Genomic DNA, 17,291 nt, shown 5'->3' with positions numbered 1-17,291 from the left:
GTGAGTAGATGTTCGGTGTAGAAGAAGTAAAAAAAAAAAAAAAAAAAAAAAAAAACAAGAGCAAGAAAAGGCAGCGTCGTCGTATGCCTAAACTAAACATTGCTCAACTTGATCAAATGAGTGTTGCTACAGTCTGGCTTGCGAGCAGGAACGCCAACTCAAGCAAACACACCTTGTTTGTGACCTTTGCCTACACCCACCTATCTTTGGTTTCGAGACACACTCGCACATGAATCCACGCAACCGTCTCGCTCATGAAAGCAGAAGAATAGAAGTCCATTCAGCACGCAAGCTGCCACCTACAGCCACCCACAGTGTGCGCTAATTCACACTCACATTGCTCCTGCTCCAGAGAAGAGTGTGACATCCTCTTGCATCATGCGCCTCCAAAATGCTGCAGAGGAACAGCGACTAAACAAGCCGCGACCGTGACAGCTCTAACGTGAGGTGGCGTTACTCGAGGCTCACAAGTCAAAGCGATTTGTGACAGCGATCCAGACACTTTTGTCGACAATTGACAATCAGTTTGGATGTAACCACGAAAAAGAAGTTAAACGCTCCACTAGAATAACAAAGCTCCCATAGCCCCCCCCCCCCCCCCCCCCCAGAAAAAAAAACCCAGGCCCTCAAACGCTCCCTCCCGCAGCGCTGTATGAATTATAAATTGTACTATATATACATATAACATATGCCCGGCCCATATGGCCAGCCCTGAGCAGAAAAATCTCAAAGCTCTCCTTAATTAACATTTTAGAGGGAAGATTCGGAGGCGGGAGATTGAGTCAGTGACCTATTTGGAGTCCGCCATCATCGCCCCATGCAAATGTGTTAATTGAGACACATTTTGCCATTCCACAAATATGCAGGGTGATGCAATTTGGGTCTTTTTGTACTTTTTTTTCCTGTTTTTTATTTTTTGTCTCAGCCATCTGATCAATCGTTTTTAAAAGTATAAGAAAAGAAGCGCGAAGGTTTTTACGTTATTTCTCGCCAGCCTTCCTCCACTCTGTCGCTACTGTATGTGTTCACCACCATATGGCCAAATTCTTTGGAGGGGACAAAAACTGCTCACACATACACACATATATACACTTGCACACTCAAGCACACGCCTCCACAGAGTATTGTACGAAGGGCCCCGGTGGTGGAATTTGTTCTCACATGGCTCCATTTGAAAGCGCAAGAATGGCAACGTATCACTGCATCGCGTACTTGATTGGGAACACACACACCTTCCACCAAGCCATTTGACCACAAGCTGTTTCAATTTGTTTTTATAAGTCTGATTTGCTAGCCATGAGCATAAATTGTCCATGTTTAAGGTACGGGCTGAAAAACGAAGAAAAGGATAGGACACACATACAAACACACAAAAAAAGTGAGTCCGGCCAACCCGTGAGAGATGGCAACCTCTTCAAAAGACACCGGGCGGGCGTGCGGCCGGGTGGGCGGGCGTCACCGGCGATCTGTTCGGCCGAGTGCGGGGTTGGGTGGGGGGGGGGGGGGTATGAAAGGCAGACATGGCTGACGTGTGAGCGTCTGCCAAAGCTACCTCGGGGAGATATGTTGGAAAAATGCTATTTTTCACACCAACGTCTCAAAGGGAGGACGAAGGAGTGGTGGGGGTGGGGTGAGAAAGAAGATGAGAAACTGATGGGGTTACATTAAAAAATGAGGGATGGATAGATGGATGAGTGGGCCTTAATGATTTCACTCCACTTGAGGGTGTTTGAGGTCATAAGTACAGCCAAGCCTGTTCACACAGCATAGCAACTGAAACAGGCTTTTAAGTAACTTGATTACATCCAAAATATGTTGCGCTTGAATCCTGCTTGCTTTGATGGAATGGCAAAATATATCATGCACATTCCCCGTAAAAAAAAAAAAAAAATCTGACCTTTATTTACAACGTCTTGGTTAGCCTGATCATCACTAAATATGTCGTTTCTTTTGCTCATGCCAAATAATGCGTTTAAGTGTTCATTTGCAACATATTTCTACACGTAACATTTTCAATGCCCTATCTAACATTTTTGTGGTCAAATATTGCATTTAAGTAGTAGTATATATGTATTTGTGGCAAAAGCTGCAAAATGAATCATTTTCATTGTTGAATATCGCATTGTGGCCAGATAACATATTTACGTGTCAATTTAGAACATTTTCACTTCTAAATTTAGCATTTTATTGCCAGATGGCATTTTGCTGCATTTCTGCGGCAATGGGCACTTTCACAGCTAATTCTAACATTTTTATTGCTGAATGTAACATCTTTGAGGCAAAATATTGCAATCAATTATGGCTGAGCTTCAGAAATATAAGGTGAGCCGTGATTGGTCGTAACCTGCAACTCTGTGGTCAATTTCAGTCAACAGAAAGTGGCAAGATGGCCGCCCGCTGAGATTGCTAAAAACGGGTTGATTTTGCTGCCTAAATCCGATTCCACAAATGCAACATGAACCAGAATGCAGTGATTCGACTAGTGAAGGCGAGGCACATAGAAAATATGATTGGGTGGACTTCCGCGTTCATGCTTAGAGTGCATTATTAAAGTACTGCTACCAAAATGTATACATTCATATGCGAACCCATTTTTTTTTTTTTTATTCCATCCATGTCCACCACAATCACTTTCTAAGTAAAAGTATGCTTTGCTGCTTGATATTACAAAGAGTGCATTATTAGCGTGTTGTTTGCGTTTACTTGCTAACTCAATTTGGGTGGTTTGATGACTTTCCCCATGATGGTACCTCATGAATTAACCTGCTTTTCATCGACAAAGAAAAATAAAATACTGTTAGTATTTAGGGGCTAGTTTTCCTGTTCAATGCAGTACAGGCAACATTGCACTTTCACTTACTTTTGTGTATTAAACAGAGTTTAATACTCATCTGTTATCTGCCATTTTTGTACTTAGACTGTAGTATGTACCTGTATATCTAAATATGACTAGTATTTTTCACTCCAGATGCTGGTATTTTATTCTGTGTTTATGATTAATGGGATACTTTTTTTTTTAATCGTTTTTTAATTGAAACATCAATCAACCCCACTTGGTGGGAAATAGTTCCATTGTGATAAATGTTTTCGCCATATCACCCAGCCCTATTTTCTAACTTCATCGTATCATGCTTAACAATCACTGGTTGAACCTGTATTATTTTGCACTTCAGTTTTGAACAAAAACTGAAACTCAAGGATTTGTCCTTTTTTTTTTATTTATTTTTATTTACTACAAATGAATCCTAAATCAGTGTGAGTTTGTATTTGATTTTGAACTCAAACTCTCTACTACAGAGTCACTGCTCTGCCTTTTGTCAAAAGTAAACGAAAGGTCTGTCTTTAAATTTATTTGACATTGGTTTAGTATAAATTTGATCTATGAAAAGAACAAGTGGTATCAGTTACTTGGTATCGGTGAGTACTGAAAAGTATTGTGTCAGCACTTTCACCGAAGAGTGCTAAAAGAGGACACTGGCAACACAACAAAGGTCAATTTTAGCCAACACAGGTACCCAAGCTTATCCCGAAAGCAAAGCAGATAACATTCCGAGTAAAGTGCGGGGGAAACAAGTTTGCACACATTGTGACACACCTGAACATCAGCTCAGGCTGGCACCTTGCCTGTAAACTATCGTGATCTTGCTCGACAGGCTCGTCCATAACTGCTGCCTTTAGATAATGGCGTGCCAATTGTAACACGGAACGTTCCAGGCTGCAACATTTTCTGCTGCCACGCTGCTTGCACTCCACACCACCTCTGTACACTAGATAAACTCGACTTCCACTGGCCTTACTTCCCAGTGTGGCCTTATCCAGGAACTTTACGCGGGCCAAACCACACATTTTTGAGGCAAAATGTAACACGTCCATGGAAAATGTATTGTTATGCCAAAATGTCGCGTTGATGTGACAAAATATGACTTTTTCATGACATAGCGTCCCGTCGTGGTGAAATAAAATGTTTTCTGGCAAGACATAGTATTTTAAACAGAAAATAGCATTCCTCCATCCATTATCCGATCCGCTTATCCTCACGTGCCGGAGCCTTTTACAGACGTCTTTGGGTAGCAAGCGGGGGACACCCTGAAGTGATTGGCAGCCAATCGCAGGGCACACATCGACGAACAACCATTCACACTCACATTCCCACCGAGGGACAATTTAGAGTCTTCCATTAACCTGCTATGCATGTTTCTGGAGCATGGGAGGAAACCGGAGTACCCGGAGAAGGAAAATAATAGTATTGTCATAACAAAAATTTGTCACTGAAAAATAAAATGTTTTCAATGCAAAGTGTGGCTGTTTTGTGGAAAAATATAGCTTTGGCGAGGTAAATTGGAATATTTGTAGGGCCCGAAAAGGGCACAGAAAAAAAAACAAAACAACTGATAACCAATTAATCGGTCGATTAATATATATTGATAAAATAACTTGTTTTTGGTCCTTTAAGATATGAATTATGGGCATAACAATTGACTGTTTTGCAGTACTTGTTCATTCTCAGAACATATGACTCCAGTTGTAAAGGCTTCACAGTGGCTCCCATTTAGTTGTTGGAAAGATTTTAAAATTCTGATAGTGATCAATAAATCACTGAATGGTTTGGGTCTTGAATACATCAAAGAAACGCTAAATAAACCCTGTAGGGCTCCGAGAGCTGCAGACTTGGGTCGATCAGTGGAGCCCAGAGGTCAAAGTAAACATGGTGAAGCTGCATTGAGCTGTTACGCCGCACAGAAAAGGAATAAGCTGCCAACAGAAGTGAAGTCAGCCCCGAGTTTAAATGCTTATAAAACCAAAATGTTTTTTTTTTTTTTTGGTTGGGGTGGGGGTGTAAAATCTTGCTTTTGAAATTCGGTTGACATAGAACATTTCAGGCAGGTTTTTGCTGCCACGCTGCTTGCATTCCACACCACGTCAAGATAACCCAAATCTTCGTTGGCTCCTTTTTTCTCTTAATGCGACCGTATCGAGGTATTTTACATGAGCCAAACCACACTCACTCGTGGCCTCCGAGTGCTTTTAACGATGAGGTTACGGCTGGCACAGTCATCCCTTTGTGTCGTCAAGGGTGTTTTTTGTGGTTATCCTTTTTTTTTTTTTTTTTTGCCGAGTTCGGCAACGGGCAGGAAACGCGGAGTGGCATTACAGCGCACATAGCATGACGGAACAAATCAGCGCATTATATTAAACAGCTCGCAAGGTTACGTCTTAGGTGAAATTACACTCTTTAGAAGCCAATGGAATAATGGAGGTGGTGTGCCCGCTCCTCCCCCCCACTCCCCCCTTCACAGGCTGCCAACGTCTTGGCCTCCACTTGACTGAGAAGTTGCTTCTGTACAACCACCGACTGGGAACTGCTAACACCCCAATCAAAACATAACCGCGAGGAGGGATATCTCCGCCGATGACACACGGATGTTTAATGACTCGTTTCAATGAAAGATAATTGGAGGGACGATGTTACAAATCACAAGTTTGGAGAGGCCGTCGTGGTATGTAACACCAGATGGGCGGCACAAAACGTCGTTTGCTTCTGAAATCCAACATCAGTCATCATTCAATCGCGCCTTGGAAAGATTTGAACCCTATCAGGGACAGCGGTTAATACAGTGGAGAGCTTATTGTGTTATCAGGTTACAGGATGCATGAAACGGTTAAAGTGGAACCTCCAAACGCTTGTATGATGTCACAGTTGATTTCAGCACAGTCGGTTGGAAACGTTCCGACAACCATAGAACAGAAAATGGAACTTATTGTGACGTAGGAATGCGGGACATGCAACTGTGACCTGCCTATTCAAAACAGCATTCTAAAAATGACCAATAGTCATGAGCAAAAAAAAATAACTAGAATTTTTTTTTTTTTTTAAATTGCAGCTGTCATCAAATTTTTGTTTTTAATAATAGTAGCTTTCTTCTGTTTAGACTTGTGTGATGGTTAATAACGCTGAATTACTTACCATTGCTTCTTGTACAGTTAAGAAAATGTTTATCTTGGCAAAAGTTGTACCAATTATTTAGCAGTTATTCCCTGAGGACTAAATACTTAAGAACAGTGTTTCCAACCTTTGTTGACACCAAGGCAACATTTAAAAAAAATCTTACAGCACGCCACCAAACAAAAACATCACACAAAGTCTGAAACCGGGAAGTCTTGCCCTGATGAAATGATCACAAAACTGGAAAAAAAGCGACTTGAAGGAATCCACACAGGTTAATTTCACTTTCTGCCACCTAGTGGAAAAGCGTTGAATTACCCTGTCTGTCACTGTATGTCGCTGGCATAGAATTGCAGGCAAATTACGTGAAGTTCTTCAATTTCCCACAGTCAAGGGTGGCTCGGCACCCTGGTTGGAACGTGAAGAAAATGCAGGTTGAACTCAAATGAACTTGAGAAGAGGCCGCTTGGAAAACACAATTAAAAACTATTTACTAAAGGCCCTTTTTATAAATCATCTCAACAGTCATTTTTGTGTTTTGCTCAATGGTAAACATCCAAAATAGTCATAGCCAACATTTAATGGACGATGTTAGCATTAAATTAGAATCCTCTGAATCATAAGTGGGATCTTATTGGACCGGTCCACTGCAAATGATGAATATAAGTATATACTTGTAAATAAAAGAATAGAATTAAGACCAAAAATAAATAAAGAAGAGGCCCATGCTTTTGGGCATGCACACACTAAAAATCGCAATTAAAATCTTTAAAGTACTACCCTGCTTGTCATCTTTTTCTTTTTCATTTTTTTCCACCTTTATATCTTGCCGCATGCACTTACTGAACAATTAGCAAAGTGTTAAAAAAAACTTGCAATAATAAACTTGTTTCGAATTGCTGGAGAATTAATAAGTAGTGGAAAAAAAAGAAGAAGAATTTCATTCTGGAGGGGGTTGCCTAATTTCCATAGGTCGACATTGGTGCTTTCACATCCTCTTTGGGCTATTAAAGCACTTGTTCAAGGGGGGGGTACAAAGACTCTCTGTGTGCCTCACCTCCCCGCCCCCTGCATGCAGTGGCATATACACAAATTAAGTGCTCAATGGTACAGATGAAAAAATATATATATATATATATATATATATATATATATATATATATATATATATCTTGATAAAAAAATTTAAGATCTCGACATGCCATCTTTGTCTACATCTCTTATGCAAACAAATCGGCCATATCACAAAATGACAATTTTCAAGCATGATTTTTTTCTAAAGTAGGGGTGAGAAACCCACGGGCCGTGGGCCACACACGGTTTATTCAATCATTTCATCCGGCCTGCGAGACAATTCTAAAAAGAAATAAAACACACACTTTTGAATAAAACATTCGATATGCAAGTCTATAGATGTCATAATAATAAACGTTTGTCGTATTCCTGCCTCTTTCCCCCAAATTTTATGTTGCACTTGCATGAAATACCCCCCCCCCACACACACACCGTTGCATCTAAAAACACACATTAGTCAGGTGTGCATCCAAGTAAGCAAAGCGCTCGAACGCAGCCAAACAACGTTTAGCTGAACATTCACTCACACGCGCGCACACACACTCGTGTCCATGCAGCCAACAAAGGCAAACTATTGAGTTACACAGCACGTACCATTATAGCGCAGGGAGATCTGCCAACACTCTCAATGCCCCATTTTCCTTTAAAAGTTCAGCTTCCAAAAAAAAAAAAAGTGAGAGAGGGAGGAAGACTTGCTCTCTTGGCTGTTGCCGGAAGCCTCCACACACACACACACACACACCCACGAACACACGTCCACACAAAACAGACCTTCAGACACTCTCTAAAAGTGAGTCCACACTCCGAGAGGGCATCAAAAAAAAAAAAAAAAGACGACAGGGCTAAAAAAAAAAAAAAAAAAGTTTTGCGATTTCTTTTCGAGGGTTTTCAACGCCACTCGGCGACGTTGCGAGACGTCCGCGCCAAAAAGTGTCTTCGTGCGTCCAAACTTGTCCTGCAGATCGCTCCGCTTCTGCGCTCTCCGAGCACTCACAATGTGGAAAAGACAAGTGGGACGGGATGCACAGTAAGTCCGTGCTCCTCTGTGCTCGGTATGTCTATTTAAAAAATAATAATAATAATAACGAGAAAAGAGTTGGCTGCTTCGCGCGTCGTGTGCCGGATCTGTTTTAGACTCGCACTACGCGCGTTCGCTCTCTCTCTCTCTCTCTCTCGTTCTCTTTCCCTCTATGTGTGCGTGTGTGTGCGCGTGTGCGTGTCTGTCCGTGTGTGGATCCCAACGCACGTCGACTGGGGGTGGGGGGACCCTTGTTCCCTCATCGCCTCCCCCTTCAAGATGAAAGCGCAGCTAATATCGAATCGCAACTCGGTGCGTAAAAAAAAAAAAAAAAAAAAAAATCACTGCGTAAGATTGGTAAAAAAAAAACAATAACTCCAAAACGAGCATCCAGAAAGTAGCTCACTTTGTTTCTCTCTCTCTCTCACTCACACACACACACACACACACACACACACACACACACTCACACACACACACACACACACCCACAGACACACACACACACACACGCGCGCGCGCGCGAGCCGCAAAGTGATTATTGATTGTGTGGCGAAGGTAAGGAGGAGAGATGAATTTTCAATAAACGCAGTGCGGAGTTTGCGGAGCGAGCAGGGCGAGCAGCTGCGGCTTTAGCGGCATTAGGAGCACCGGCGGGGATTAGGCTTCCCCTTGCCCGCAGTGTGAGGCGCTTGTCTGCGCGGGCGCGTGCGTGCGTGTGCGTGTAGCACCGCTCGGACGTGATGTGGCGCAATCAGCAGGCAAAGTGCGCAACAGAAGACCAGAAAACGCTGGCGTGCTTATCATGTCACTTCCAATTTCATGTCAGAAGGGTTTGCAGAATCGACATGTGCATGATCTATTGGAGTTGGCTTTTGCACGGTCTGTCCCCAAGAAATGTCATATTTTTAATCGTGTGTGTGTGTGTGTGTGTGTGTGTGTGTGTGTGTGTGTGTGTGTGTACAACAATCACTCAAAAAGCTGTCCGAAATGATATTGTGTGGTTTTTTTTTTGACCACATCAACAATGTCTGAATTTTTCATGGAATGCGTAGTTGTCTGGGTAACCCCAAACTTTTCAACGGGACAGTATAGCGATACTCTCCCGTAGTTTTATGCACAATTTTTATAAGTGCACGAATTGGATTGAGGCTGCAAACTTGATTTTGAAAAAAATATAATTGAAAAATATATATAATAATAATAAAATAAATTCCTTTAAAGTGTCTTCCAGAGGAGTCAGCATGCAAAGAGCCTTCCTCTGCACTTCAGAGGCAATAGAATTTTTACACACACACACACACACACACACACACACACACACACACACACACAATTTGTAATGTGCACAAATAGGGATTTAAATTAGGATTTGTGAAAAACAATATTCAAAGTGAGAGCACAAATGTTTTCTAATACTATTTCAGTTGAAAAAAACTCGTTGTGAGGGTATATTAAATGTATTTATTATTTGTTCATTAAATATAATCCGTTCAGTCAGTTGTTCGCATATACACTGAGCAATAGAAAGAAAGAGAGAGAGAGAGAGAGAGAGAGAGACAGAGAGAGAGAGAGAGAGAGAGAGAGAGAGAGAGAGAAGTGTGTGTGTGTGTGTGTGTGTCGTTATCCGTCTTATTTTAAGCAGACATTCCTACAATATGACGGCTCATCAATAATTTATGGATGACCTCCTCTCACATTTGGTCATGTCAATTATTCATCAGCCAATCGAATTTGTGAGGTTTTTTTTTCCAATGGCCTCATTTGGACAATTTCTGTTGAAGTGTGCAAGTGCATCAGGATGACGTACACGGGGAGGCCCCGATGACACGCAACACGCAGGAATGTTTTATCGGGTTTTACAAAATGCCATTTGTTACACTTCAGATTGATTTTAAATACATTTTAACATGCAGTTTATCGACAAGATAAAACAACAATAATATTAATATTCTTTTCTTTATAATGGGAGGATCCGTTATATTTTGTTTGATTAATTTTTGTGTTTACGATCTTTTTTGTCGAATCAGTTTGGGCTGTTTTTGTCAATATATTTTTAAGATTAACCTTCTTAGGAGTGGTGCTGGTATCCAGTTTTATATCTTCATTTTACTTAATTCGTTTGAATCTACATAAACAAAAGCATGCCCATTCAAAGCAGTGCTTAATTATTATTATTATTATTATTATTATTATTATTATGCCACTCTTTTGGGTTGTTGTAGACGATGAGCGATTGTAGCTGCAGGAAAGGACGTTGGCCTGTTTGGAGAATTTCCAGTTTATTGTGCTGTGGTGGTGGAGGGGAGTCGGCTGTACCAAAGTGCGTCTCTTAACATTAATTAAAAATAAATACACATGGAATTATTAACTGAATATAATCATATGACCAATTCGACTGATATCTTTTCTTGTCCTGTGAGGGTCTGTGTTACTGGAGGCCCACCAAGCTCAAAGAAAATTACTCCTGTTTCTTTTTTTTTGGGGGGGGGGGGGTTTCGATAGAAAAATCAACCAATTCAACTTTTTTTTTTTTTTTTTAAGAATTACAGTTAATTGTGTTGTCGTGTTTAGTACAAAAGAGAATTCAACAAGGTCAGTCTTATTGAACAAACACTGACTGATATGATATCTAATCGATAAGTACCGGTAAAATAAAATCCACGTGTTGAAATCCATTTTCTGCAACAACCAAATTGTTGCAGGATATTTCATTCAACTCAATTTTCAAAAGGAGGGGAGGATAAATCACATCCTTTCTTTAAAAAAATATCCTTTTGTTGATTAAAACATGACATGAATCAATAATGCAAAATTGAGACACACACACACACACACACACACACACACACACACACACACACACACACACATACACACACACACTTCCAATTAATGTGGCTTAAATAATAATGTATGGTGCTTCACCATATGTTGGTTGTGCTTGACCTCGTTTCTTTTCGTTGATTTCATACTTGCTCTCGCTGGGCTTTGTGCGGAAACAACGCTTTAATAATGAGCAGAAAATTAAAGATTTGTCTCTGTTGCACAAAAAAAAAAATGAAAGGAAAAAAAAAAAAGCCTTTAAAAGTTTTTGGACAAGAAGAGTGCTGACATGTGAGCAGAGGCCCATGCAGCTGGCTGAAGTCAGAGCTTATGAAAGGGCAAACCTGCCATAATCTTGCAAGCACTTCAAGCACTTCATCGCTGCACACCAGCACAGCTTGCACATCTACCCAATATTTTCATCAAGTACACACTTGCACGTGTCAAAGGTTGTGTATGTGCTCAGGTAACGACTCAAGAAAACGACAGCCACGGGGAATTAAATGTACTTCAAATATGGCGACCACAAGCTTGAAAGTTTTTTTTTTTTTTTTTTTTTTTTACATTTTGAATGACAGTTCAGTTGTATTTCCCTTTCAAGTACATTGCATTTGCATTACAGATTTAAGCAGTGCTTGTTTTTGAAAATGTAAATATTTTACATGCATTACATTTGAAGTAAACAGCTGGCACCGTTTTCTTTTTCCACATTTAAGCGCAATGTTAATTCACCAAGAGTCGGTGGCTTACAATAATGCAAATTGAGAACACACTTGGGCCTACTACGTTACTGTATTTTGATGTTGGTCATTACAGACCACAAAGCCGTCTTCTGTTCCCTTATTACATTTACACTGTTGTACTGCAGTTTGAGGTCAATCACCCCACGAAAAAAAAGCACCATGGGCCATTCAAATGATATTAGGTAAACAAAAATTCACTCTTTTTAAAATAAAATCGAATGAAATTTGCCGGCATAGTATTATATCAAACAGCACAACACATGTACAAAAACAACAAGCTACCAGATTTCCACCAGAAAAATATATATTTCTATTTCAGACTGCACTTGTTTATGATAAGAGGATTTGAGGTGGGGGGGGGTGGTTGCACTTTTTCCTACTCCTTTTTTTGCGCATTTGGATATTTCAAATGTTTTATTATTTATTCATTTCAAAATTTTGTCTGCATGTTCTAAATAAAAAAAAAAAAACTCATCCAGTTTGGCCTTCAACATTTGTAAAAGGCCACAGGGACGACATGAAAAGAGAAATTACACACACAAGTAACCTTTTTTTTAAATGTACTATTTTTCTTATATCACTGTAGGGATTGTACGCATGTACCGGCCAAAATATCAAGGACATTAAACCAATGAATGGATTTTCATAATGCGAAAATGAGCTGCATTTGTTGTAATTAATTGTTGCGGGGAAGTGTGTTGGCCCGGGCAGCCTATAAATTTTTACCCCACGTAGTTGCTTCACTCGTGAGCAGCAGTAATGCAATTCAGATTCTGCATTTAAAAAAAAAAAAGATTTGAAATGCAGTTATAGAAGCCCCAAAATATAGTTTTACAAACACACGTCCAGTTTAGCTGTAAGACGGTAGGCTATTGCAAATCGAACCAACAGTCAACAATATATATTTACCTACTGTACCTAAGAAAAAGAAAAAAAAGGTGTACAGTAAAACGTCAGGAAAGGCTGCCAATGGTGTAAATGGGCAAACCGAAGCGTATTCCATTCTATTCTAATAATATCCCGTCTGCCTTGACAAAGACAACAATGTTCCGTTTTGACGGACATTGTCAGAGAGGTCTTTTGTTACTATGATTGCAGCGTTGCAGAGTTTACACTAATATTTTGAATGGTGAATTTTATACGACCGTGCAGGTGTACCTCCGAGTGCGGCTGGTCACTTTCATTCAGGAAAGCAACGGACGTTGACCTTTCACAACCGTGTCTATTTCTTCCACGGCAAAATAATAACTCCCAGCTTAAGGAAGACAGAATGGTCCTGAGAGCTTTGTGCCTCCATTTGAGGAAAGCAGCAAAGGGAACGAGAGGAGGAAGACAAACAAGGCCCTTTTTGTTTTAGCAGGCGGGCAAGGCAGGCAGTTGGGCACAGTGCACAAGTGTTGTCTAGCATCACAAATGTACAAATGTTGGCCTGGATAGACCTCCGAACGCTCGCCCGGAGCCATGCTAATAGAGCGGCCACAAAGACGCAGGGAATCCTCGGAGGAAGGAAGGAAAGTGAGGAAATGATTGAGAATATAAGCAACTATGGATGGAAGGGAAGTTATTAAATGGGAGAGGGGTAGAAGGAGGGGGGAAAAAAGAGTGAGGCAGTGAGCGGGGGCTGCTAAGCGGCCTTTGGATGGGTGAGGAATGCTCGACCCTGGCACAGGGGAATGAGACGGACGGTGCCCCCCCCCTTTTTTTTTTTTTTTACACCCACCCACACTGCTGCCAGCCCATCACATTCCCACTCCACACTCTTGGAGAGGTTAACACTCGGAAGCCAGCAGTGGTTTCCTTCAGGAGGTTGTTCACACACATACACGCTTAAACACACACTGGGAATGTCCTCCGTATTGGTGGTAGTACCATGGCGTGTTCCGGATATGGCTGTCAATGGAACCGCTTCCCTTGTACTGTATTTACTGATGATGGGACGGCAGAATGGATTCTTCATCGTCACTCATTGGGCTGCGCTTCACAGCGCAAATGGACAAAGACCCGAAACGTACTGTGAGAGCAACCGAAAAGTTATTTTTATTTATTTTTTTTGAAATGGCAAAGAAGTAGATTGTTATCGAATGGCCAAGTCAATCACGTGACCTCAACCCGACTGAGCATGCATTTCATTTGCTGAAGACAGAACTGAAGGAAAAATGGCCCAAGAACAAGCAGGAACTCAAGCCAGTTGCAGCAGAGGCCTGGCAGAGCATTACCAGGGATGAAATCCAGCATCTGGTGATGTCGTTGATTCGTTCCAAACTTCAGGCTGTAATTGACTCCAAAGGATTTGCAACCAAGTATTTAGAAAGAGAAAGTTGTGTGATTTATTGATTCCCATTACTTTTGGCCCCTTAAAAAGTGGGAGCAGCGTATCATCCATCCATCCATCCATCCATCCTTTTTCTATTTCACTTACTCTCCTCACGTGCTGGAGCCGATCCCGGCTATCTTTGGGTAGCAGGCGGGGGACACCCTCAACTGGTTGCCAGCCAATCACCGGGCACACATAGACGAACAACCATTCACACTCACAACCACACCTAGGGACAATTTAGAGTCTTTCATGAACCTGCCATGCATGTTTTTGGACCGTGGGAGGAAACCGGAGTACCCGGAGAAAACCCACGCAGGCACGGGAAGAAACATGCAAACTCCACACATGTAGGCCCCAGCTGGAATTGAACCCTGAACCTCTGCACTATGAGGCGGATGTGCTAAACAGTTGCTCACTGTGCCACCTAGCTGCGCATCAAACTTTTCTAATCTGGAAATCTGCAGTTAAATAAAATGTGCAATACAAATACAGCTGTCATGCCTTGTCTTGGTAGAAGTAGAAAGTCATCCAATCTATCAATTTTTCTATGGCTCTCATCTCCATGAGTGTCACGGGTTAGCTGGAGTGGAGCCTAGCTGACTTTGGGCGAGAGGCGGGGCCTACTGTAGATTTTGTGTGTGTGTGTGTGTGTGTGTGTGTGTGTGTGTGTGTGTGTGTGTGTGTGTGTGTGTGTGTGTGTGTGCGCATGCACACTAACGGGTCGATCGTGTGTAGTTGGTTGCTTGAATAGTAGATCTTTGATCAAAAAAGGTTGGGCACCCCTGCTGTAGAAATTTATTACCACACAACAGTGGGAAAAGTACTGGCACAACATGGCCGATTCGCTGCACTGAACACTAAGAAAAACTGGACTCGTTCTTGTCAGGGTCAGGGTAGGCATGTGAGACAATGCCGTCTCTTCCCTCGCATGTGAAGCATAAAATAACAAAAGAGCGTAATTTCTGTATGATTATGTGAAATTATTTTTCATTTTAGCTCTGTGGTCCGTGCTTGACATCGATTTTATTTTTCAATCCAATAATCATTACCAATATCCTCCTGAAAATAGCTGCACGGCATAATTCCAGTTCAAATATATGGGCAGAAAGCAAAGTGAAGCATTGCAGGTTCCGTGCCTCCAGTGACCAGGCACGCATTAATTGCTGACTCTGTGGCAAAATCTCACAGCCATAAGGAAACAAAATAATAAAGCCCTTGAGCCGCACTTTTAACTAGATCCTCATCAAAATGGAATGGGTTCTTCCTTGACTCACATGCCACCCATTTACAAATATGGAAACTGCTTTGGTATTTTCCTGCTAATGTTATTGCAACCATGACAAAATGACTGTTGTTTAAAAAAAAAAAAAAAAAAGCTAATTAAAGCAATAAAAGCTTTTGGCCTAGTGCTGTACGTTTGTGAACATACAGTATTTATGCAACGGGCTGAAAAACAATAACATCGCAGAAGAGTTTGGCACACACACATGCGTGAATAATTTTAGTATGTTCTACATACTTTTGCTAAGAATATATCGCCCAGTAATCATGCATAATTAAGACATTCCTTGCGAGTCCAGGTGAAACAATGGGCCTTTAATTTTTATAGCCGCAAATGGGAGTGAGTGAATGAGTTAAATGATATAACACAAGGAAGCACTTTTCTCTACGTTTAAGCCGGCACTTTCAACATTCATGGAGGATTTTAATGTAGTCTTATTGCTCTTATGAAAGGATGCCTCGTTCAACCTGTTCAGCTTCTTTCGGTGCCGTGTGTTATCAAACACATTTGGCTGTGACATAAACGTTAAGATGTCTAAAACGACGAACGAATACAAAGAAAAAAAAAACAGAAAAGAATGTGTACCAATTTGTGAAATACAATGCACTATTAGTACTACGCACGCACGCGCCCTTTGCAGCAGTTTATTTTGTTCGTGCTTGAGATGCACAAAATAATAAATCACTCACATTGTGAAGCACAAAGCCATTAAGGGTTAGTTAGTTAATTTTTAAAAACGACATCACACTTTCTCAGGCTTTCAGTAACAACTAATTACGACTCGCCTGTTTTCGGAGTTTGGTCATGTGACATTCGCAAGCTCAGCCATACGTGGTCGTTACCTGAGCTCTGAACTACCGGGATGACATTTTCAGGTGGCAGTGACAAAATGGCCGCTCCCCGAGATGGATAAAAATGGGTGGATTCTGCTGCTTATTTCACAAACGCAATACTAATCAGAATACCGTGTTTAGAGTAGCGAGGCCGCACAAATCAATGTTGTTTAAAAAAAAAAAAAAGAATTTACTTTGCTTTTATATATTAAATAAAGGACAATAATCACAAGTGACCAAAGTGTGGCAGAAGTACAGTTATCATTATGACCAAAAAAATGACCAAAACAGATTTTTTTTAACCGAAAAAAAGAAAAGCAAAACTGAATATTTGCACCTGGGTAAAATTTCAGGTTGAAAGTGCCTCATGGTGACGTACGCAGGCTCCATTTTGAGCAGCTCCATCCTGCTGCCAACTACGCTGGCGTGCCCAATGGAGTGAAACATCTCTCTATCAAGGACACAGTGTCCCACTCTTGCTTGTCAAACTCTGTTTGGGCGTCTTTGTGTCCTAAACGGTGAGCAAACGTCACCCGACGCTGCGTGCGCGGGCCACCTAAACGAGGCCTAAACGCTGGCTGCGGCATTAAAGTGCGTGTGGTGGCAGCATCAGCACCACTTTGGGCGGGGCGGGTCAGTGTCAAAGTTGGGAGGAGTTATTTATGTGCGTGTTTGTGTGTGTGTGTGTGTGTGTGTGTATGTGTGTGTGTGTTGCCCCAGGAGAAAAGCGGAGTCCTAATCTGTTTTCCTGGCTCTAGTTTAAAGTGAGAGCAAGACACACTAGAGGCTCCCTCTGATCCACTGCCCCATCCATCCCTCACTTTGTCTCTCTCCTCCATCGCTCTGTCTGTCTGTCTGTCTGTGGCTTGCCTCTCTGCTTCTCCCGGGCCCCCCCGTCCCTATGCTCTCTCATCTGTTGTGTTGGCCCGTTCTGGTCTTTGTGTGGCGAACGCCCGCCCCGGCCCCCCAACCCAAACTCCCTCCTCATCTCCAGATAGCGCCTTAGAGCTCTGATTCCACTTAATCACTCCGTTTTTTATTAGTTTTTCCTCGCAGGGTATTTTGTGTTCCGAGTTGCGTTTATCTATTATGCTGTTTCAGATTTATTGCTTTAGGAGGCAGACTGTGCGGCGCGCTACTCGCCAATACGCGACACGACGCTGTGATCTCCCCGCGTCTGCCCCTCTTTATGCCTGTCTGCTTTCATCCTTTCAAAATTAAACGAGTCAACACAACTCGCTCCTCTCGCCACTT

General features: G+C 41.7%; 1 protein-coding gene across 8 annotated transcripts in view; it reads right to left on the bottom strand.

The window, feature by feature from the left end:
• nfixa (nuclear factor I/Xa) overlaps window positions 1-7,697 on the bottom strand; it is a 134,563-nt gene extending 126,866 nt beyond the window's left edge. For 5 of the 8 annotated variants that reach the window (XM_019861841.1, XM_019861842.1, XM_019861837.1 and 2 more), the window contains exon 1: window positions 7,613-7,691. In XM_019861841.1, coding sequence (XP_019717400.1) covers window positions 7,613-7,615 — 3 coding nt within the window. In that variant the 5' untranslated portion in view covers window positions 7,616-7,691. Of the gene's footprint in view, window positions 1-7,612 lie in introns of all 8 variants that reach the window. The other 3 variants (XM_019861840.1, XM_019861836.1, XM_019861834.1) reach the window with 2 other exon arrangements.
• Between the last annotated feature and the right edge of the window lie 9,594 nt (window positions 7,698-17,291).

Source organism: Hippocampus comes, unplaced genomic scaffold, assembly GCF_001891065.2.
Source record: "Hippocampus comes isolate QL1 unplaced genomic scaffold, H_comes_QL1_v1.1 scaffold7, whole genome shotgun sequence".
Classification (NCBI taxonomy): Eukaryota; Metazoa; Chordata; class Actinopteri; order Syngnathiformes; family Syngnathidae; genus Hippocampus; species Hippocampus comes.
This window is presented reverse-complemented; position numbering and strand designations above follow the sequence as displayed.